Here is a 7818-nt window from a genome sequence, read left to right on the forward strand (position 1 = left end):
ACTAAGTTACAGTTTCTTCCCAGGAAAAAAGTGATGTTTATCTGTATACTTTTGCCATGTAAATATTTCAATTCTTTCCTCAGTTCAGACTTCAAGTTGCTATTAAAGAATCAATCAACTAAATTAGTCAGAGGGTGTTTGTGTTTTATTAGCTGGTATTAGAGATGAGAATGAGTGAGTATTTTTAAAAATGAGAAAGTAAACTGTCTGTTCCACAGGAGAATATGTGAATTACACATGTAAATAAAAATTACAAATTAATATTCATATCTATAAACATGAGTGTAGGTGAATGTCTTTATGAATCATATTAAAATACTTTGGCTCAGAACTTTTTTGTTAACTTGTCAGCAGGAAAAAAAAATACTTCCAAACCTGTTTGTGAAAAGAAAGAGCTAGAAGTACTCTGCTTCTCCAATGTGTGCCTTTCTTTGAGATCTGAATAAATTGTGGAGGTTCAAGGAAAATATTGGGCTTAACGATGTTGGTGGCCAAGCAACCATGTCCACCAATTCTGTCTATAAGAGAAGTTCCCTGGTAGTGTTGACCACATCAGTTCATCAAGTCCAAGTCCAGTCAGACACACACAGACACAGGCAAGATTAAGGGAACACCAAACCTGTTAGACTTGTTCGGTTGTTGTTGCATATTCATAAAATAGTAATGGTCACTTTGTTCGTTCAACCTAAACTTCAAAGGTATTTTAACTCCAATGTTCTGGTATTCATTTTCAGTATATTTTGTACCTATAGTGCAAACTCATCTATTATCTACATAGCTTATGTATTTATACTGTATATGGTAACTATGATTATGTGGCATGTTCATACTGTAATTATATATTAGTTTTGACAATAAATAGCTACTCCTGACCTCCTTGGAATGTCCTTCTTACTTTACCTTCCAGACTCCTAAGTGTGGTATGTCACTTGGGAGATATAAACTTTCATTTGTGATTATCTCATTATCTCACTGAAAGAAATCAAACCGCATAAGAAATTTCCTGCAGAATACTGGTAATATTTTTTTCCTTTGGGAAAAAAACTCTTATAAACCTGTTAAGGTTTTAATACTAAGTTTATTTTTGTTTAGAAGGTACAAACATAATTTTATTTTTGTTACCAAGGTCTTGCCATAAAGGCATTTTGAATCACAAGTATTGAGTCACGTTCTATCACCAAAATTAGATAAGGTATTTATAATACCAACCAAGTCTTGGAATGTAAGTCTGAAAGAGATAAATCCTAATATTGGTTTAAAGAGGCTGTGAAAAGTGATCTAGGAAGGGAGAAGCCCTGGTTTCAATGCCAAAACCTGGAAAAAGTGAGTCTTGATGGCTGTAATCCTGAGTCAGAGTTAGGGCTTCCGTAGTTGGTGTATTATTATAAAATCACGTTTTACTGTTGCCCCCAAACTCCCCCTCCTCCTGTGGACAAGAACTTAAGGACCAAAAGAGCTGAATCATGATCTACGATTAGCTATTTCTGCTGCATCTATCATCAGCTACATCTATCCTGAGCAGAGGAGTTCCTAGGCTGTGGGACCCCGTAGCTCTAGGTTTGAGGTGGGGAGAACAAACGGTGGCACTTCATGTTTGAGTTCATTGCCCGTCAATACCAATACCCGCTCTGACCCATCTTAAGTGCCTAGTGTTATTTGTTCCAGCCATTCTGCAACATGAACTTCTTCCGCTATCATATATCTGGTTTCTTTTTATGTATTAAATAATAATCATATTTTCAAAAGTACACCAAAAAAGAAAAAGAATAAATTCTAAAGCTCTGGACAATCCCTAAGTTTCACAATGGGCTCTTTAATTATTTAGAGGTGATTTAGGATTCTGTAATTAATTTCAAATCATATAAACTTAATAACCATTATGTCTTACATTAATATCATATTTAAAAAAAATCCTCGCAACTCTAATAGGACTTAGTTATGTTGCATTAAAATTTTGAATAAGGTTAATAAATCACACATGGAATTAGTAGCTTATGGAATTGTGGAGCAGGCAGATTATAAAACAGGTTGTTAAATTTGGGTAATTTGCCCATACATAACCGTTTCCCATCACTCCATTTCCTGTCCGAAAATGGTATAAAAGGTATATCTTATAAAAGGCGTCTAAGGTTCTGGAGTCTTCTGGCTTGGTCAGTTGGCATTTATGCTCTAGTAGGTTACTAAGACTACCAAACTTCAAGTGTACATCATGGGGAATATAATAATAAGTCATCAGGAAGCTGCATCCCATTCTATCTTCAGGTATTTTTCATCTTCCACCTTGCATGGAGTCTTTGCTGTGGTCGCTCATCCTGGAAACCGAAGCACCCTTTGTTGTCTGGTCCAGAACAATCGGCGGTTACGCCCCCTCATTTAACTTTTCTAAGCCGGCTACAAGGTAGTCACGGAAGCTGCTATTATCATCAACCTATAGAAAAAAAGAATGTAAGGCTCAAGGAGTATTTATGCAAGTTTGCAGAGCCAGGCAATATGTGAAAATACATTTAAATTCAGATAGGTGGATTCTAATTCCTCTGTTCTGCTACTGTGTCTGTGAAAAAGGTTGACAGAGGTGCTTACTTTAGAATGGGCAGGTGAGGTGGTGTAGACCTGGGCAGGGGAGGTGGTGTAGGCCTAGCCAGATTATGAAGTAGCAAAATAATGAATTCCAAATCGTTTTGGCTTGTTCTCGCCAGGCAAAACAGGGTCCACCTCTTTCGTTTTGTGGGGATAACCCATACATTTTCACTGGCTGCACTGCCTGGTTCAGTGCCTGCTTTCCATAGTCAAACACATAGATGTCATCGTAGGCTAAACCTAACTCAAGGTATGGTGCTCTGGGGAGGACCTGGGGGAGGGGAACGTATATAAACAGTTATTTGTAGAGTGCAAGGACATTAAGAATGAATATAAAAGGAAACATTGGTTCCAATAAGGTAAAAACAACACCTGTGCTCCACTTTTCCTCCGCAACTATGGCTGACAAACTCGGTAAGGCTGAGATCGAGAAATTCGAGAAGTCGAAACGGAAGAAGACAGAAACGCAAGAGAAAAATCCACTGCCTTCCAAAGAAGCGATTGAACAGGAGAAGCAAGCAGGCGAATCGTAATGAGTCACGCGCCGCCGGTATGCACTGTACATTCCACAAGCATTGCCTTATTTTACTTCTTTAGCTGTTTAACTTTGTGAGATGCTAAGAGGTTGGATCAAGTTTAAATGACTGCTGCCGTTTTCCTATCAAAGGACTACTGACAACGAAGGCCGCGCCTGCCTCTCCCATCCGTCTATCTGGCTGGCAGGGAAATAAAGAACTTGCATGTTGGTAAAGGAAGAAGTGGGGTGGAGGAAGTGGGGTGGGACGAGCGTGAAATCTAGAGTAAAACCAAGCTGGCCCAAGGTATCTGCAGGCTGTAACGCAGTTTAATCAGAGCGCCATTTATTTTTTGTTTGTTCAAATGATTTTAATTATTGGAGTGCACATTTTTAAAAATACGCAAATAAAAAGTTTAAAAACTTAAAAAAAAGAATATTATTATACAAGAAAGAGAAATATCCAATATTTATGAAGCATTGTTTTATGTTTCTTAATGCCATATATCTAGGCAGTCAGATGTATGTGTGTTCTACCAAGAGTATTATCAATTTATGGTGGCTTAATAGCCACACATGATGAATTTTACTTTATAATCAAATCGTCTTTGATAAGCAGCAAAGCCTAATGTAAAGTGCACTAGGTAAAAGAATGGTAGAGAGTATACAGTTTAGTGCTACCACTATATTCTAGTCAACCATGATAGTGAGGCCTATTATGTGAATCTACTCATTATGTAGCCTGGGAAGACGTCTACGCTTGCACAAATGCAGTAGCTTACCATAAAATATGTAAGTATGAAGCGCCCTAGAAGAGTACATGTGGACTGGGGATGGAGAAAGCCTGACTAGAAGGGTGAATGCCGTTTGAACATCTATCTGACGATAGGCCAATTTGAGAACTAACCAACTACTTCCCTGGGTCCTTGTGGATAATTAGACTGACTTTGTTAGAGATGAAAGTTAGTGAGAGCTCTTAGCCTTCAGGGAGAGGAGAAGGGGCTTAAGCTGATTTGAATCCCAAACCATTCATTAATCCACCTAACCTCATTCATTTTAGATATGACTACTAATTTCAGGGCACTTTTGGCTTTTGTCCAGCTCTTTTCTCCTTTAGTGCGTCCTTATAAACAATTCCTTTCTTAGTTTTTCATTTTGTTTACCTCTCGCTCACTCTTTCATTCTTGGGAAATGACTTTCTGCTTTCCTAGGATACCCAGACCATTGTAACTATGATGATTTGTTTCATTTCAAAGATTTCTTAGTATGCTTTATAATTCCCTGGTATATTCATTTTCCACCTGATGATATCTGCGAATTTAAGCACCCCCAAAAAATTATTGGCTTACTTTGTGCCTTCTCTCTAATCATACTTTGAGGTTTGGTGAAAATGTTACCTTTCAACAAGGCCGTCCATGATTCTAGCAGCAAAATTAATTACTACACCTTCTTCTGGGAGTATCTGGCACACAAGTCTATCAACTATTATATTGTCTTTTTAAATGTTTAATATACCTGTCTTTACAAATAAAATGGGAACTTCTTCAGGCAGGGGCCAAATCTTCCTTACTGATATAACCCCATCAACTCCTGGTGTCTTCCACTTAACGGATCGTCAATGAATATTACTTTGAAGAATTGTTTAAACTTTTGTGAAATGATGAAAAAGGGAGCGTCAGGCCCAGTTATTCTTCTCTAGGCAAAGTGTTTGGGCTTGTGGTATTTGTTAGAACATAAATGAGTTAGCATTTATGCTTATGGAATAAGTTTGAAATCTATAATTGTAAATTCATGCTGATTTTAATGAAATCAAAACTCAAAGTGTGAAACCATCCAAATAAATATAATTTTCTCCAAACTGCTTTGATGTGAAAAAGACTCTTTGGCATAGCTCCAATTAACTATCTTAGTCACCCACACAGAATCAAGAAGACTCCTTCCATCTGATTATAAGTTTCTGCAAATAGCAAAAACACTCAAAGCATTCCTGGTTGTTCTCTCTGTATGGGAATTTTCACAACCCAGAGCAAATAGAATGGACTGACTGTCAGTTGTATAGACAGATCTGATCTATGTCTCATTTTTCAAGCTTTAAAAGTCCTAAAGAATATGATTTTAGTGGTAAAAAGAAATCATATAAAATATGTTAATAAAAATGATGTTTTTATACTTCATCTAATATTTTGTGGCCAAGATACATTTTCAAAGTTTAATTATAAGAGATTAAATTTTTATCATAGCACTATTGCTGTGTTCTAGTCTGCAGTTCTTAAGTGTAGTATTTAACCGTCTTTGTTTTTTTAAAATGTCAAGCTTTTGTTTTATATTCTTCCAACCTTTGCCCACTACGGGTATCTCTGCTTCTGTTAATTGTTCCAAACACCTGCTACAAACTCAGTCCCTGAACAAACAAAAACTACAGGGAACTTGACAGCGAAACAAATAAATACAGATATAGGAGTTTTATAAAACCTGCCCTCTGACTAAATCTGTAAATACTCAGGCTGAAAAACGAGATTGTCTGCAGATGTATCTGCTGGCAAATGGGAAAGAAGTGACCCACTGAGGCCGGTTTATGGAGGCGGTGAAGGCATGGTAAACATGTCTGCCTACCTTTTGATAAGTTGTTCCGGATGGTTGCATAGACACAAGACAGACTCGTGAGCTGGCTCATCTCTATCATGAAGTAAAAGAAAGCAACTCTCCATCATGGGCCGGGGCAGGATATTTCACTCTCCACGTATAATACAACAGGCAAGTAGTTTTGAAGGTACCCACCCCTCATTATTTGAATGACGGAACTTTACCGGCACTGGGCATATATCACATGTCTCCCAGCAAGATTAGAGCTTCACTAAAAGTAAGAGCGTGGTCTTTGCCCATGAGGTAATAAATTTCCTGTGTTAGCAACAGTGAAGATTTGGGAAGTGAATAAAAAAATGTCTTTACGCATCTCTTAGGCGTGTCACGAAAGGGCACATTCGATATAACTCATATGAAAAAGTAATGTCTGTTGGTGCTTGGGAAAGAGAGGGCGAGAATGGCGAGGCTTTTAGGAGTAATTCAGAAAGTAAGTTGCAGCAGATGCGTTCATCACTGAATATAAGCAGAGGAATTGTCTTTGCCCTATCTTTTGGCCAAACCACAAAAGTGATGATCGTGGTGAGTGGAGTGGGAGGGTCTGCGGTCCCTTCTAATAACCAAACAACCTAATTTTGAAAACAAATTTAACACTGAAAAAAAGAGAAGCAAGCTAGGGAATCCTTTTTTATTGAGATTCTTTTTATTTGACAAACTAGGAAAAGTTAACATCAGTATTTCATTTTCTTTCATCTTTTCGTTGTTGCTACACCTTGAAAACTAAAACAAGGGCCCTTTCCTGTAGAGAGGTAGAGAAGAAAAACAATAAAGGTTGAGAGAAAAGGATAGAGGTGCAAAGAAGAAATGAAACTTCAGAAGGAAAATTAAAAAGAACCAGTACTCAGGAGGCTGAGGCAGAAGGATCCCTTGAGCCTAGGAGTTTGAGGCTGCAGGGAGCTATGGTTATGCCACTGCACTCCAGCCTGGACAACAGAGTGAGACTCATCTCAAAAAAAGAACTGCTAAATGAAACAAAAGGATTTGTTGAGTTTTTAGGGACTTAAATGTCCAGCCAGACCTTGCACTCAGAGAGACAGGTTGGTAAAATGTGCTGAAGCCGTGTAACTTGGAAGAATGCCAGGGAGAATGCACAGAGGCGCTTCTTTGTGTGGTATTGTTTCTGTGGGTAAATGCCAAGACTGGCCCTGGGCTAATTGAAATGAGCAGCTGCAAGGGTCACATCAGTAAAAGGAGCAAGTATTAACAGGTGCACGGGGGCCACAGGCTTTCCCTTTGTCAATATTGAAGTAAACAGGTAATGCTGTTCATTTGTCTTCTTAAAATGTAAAACTTCAGGCTCAAATTGAAAGCAGCCCTTGGCATCTCCTCTGTGTCTGCCAATGAGTCTAGGGTGCCTCCAGCTTCCCAAATTCAAAACCAGGCAGTTACTCATGTCCAGCAGGAAACAGAAGTTCCAGGGCTATATATTCAGGTGTTGATGCTCAGGACAGACTGCAAAATCACAGGAACTTGTAGCAGGTGTCGAGTGTCTTTCCCAGATTTTACAGATTGCATCTTGAAGTTGTTTGTCTTCAAGAAGCCTCTTGTGGGGGGAGAAAACCTCTCTCCCATTTCTGATTCCATTCAGGGCCACTATAATCTTATTCTTGTTTGCTTGCTTGGGGCATAAAATGCACCAAGGCCAGTCTTGCTAAGTTGTTTCATTCCCTCTGAGTCTCTGTCAAAGAAATTGAACTAAAATGGTTGCTGGGTGTTAAAAAAATTAACATTCTCACCACAAAAACTTCCGATTGGACCAAGGAAAGAATCTGTGAGTGGGGTTTAATGATCCATCAAAGCTATAGGATTTAATTTTAGACCAGAAATATTTTTCATTTATGTTTATTAATGTGAGACTTTTCAAGAGAGGATGAAAGGGAACTGCAAGCTGTAAAACAGAATCATAAACAGTTGATTTTATCATCAGGGACAATAGCCATTTTAACCACACTGAGAGTGTTCAGGGGTTCACAAAGCGTTTGCCTCTATCACAGGTTCTTATTCTGAACAATGTGGAATTCTGCCGTTTCCAGAAGGCAGATTGGGTAAACGTATTTTCCTTCTTTCCATTGTAAACTACCTACCTT

The 7818-nt window shown here is 38.3% G+C and overlaps 1 protein-coding gene across 1 annotated transcript; it reads left to right on the forward strand.

Moving 5' to 3' along the window:
• The first annotated feature begins 2975 nt into the window (after positions 1-2975).
• LOC105713823 (thymosin beta-4-like) lies at positions 2976-3120 on the forward strand. Its single transcript, XM_021671952.2, has one exon. It carries the CDS (start codon positions 2976-2978, stop codon positions 3108-3110), a length of 135 nt encoding a protein of 44 aa, XP_021527627.1. The 3' UTR covers positions 3111-3120.
• Positions 3121-7818: the final 4698 nt, after the last annotated feature.

Source organism: Aotus nancymaae, unplaced genomic scaffold (genome assembly GCF_030222135.1).
Source record: "Aotus nancymaae isolate 86718 unplaced genomic scaffold, 86718_ANA_hifiasm-v0.15.2.pri h1tg000016l, whole genome shotgun sequence".
NCBI lineage: Eukaryota > Metazoa > Chordata > Mammalia > Primates > Aotidae > Aotus > Aotus nancymaae.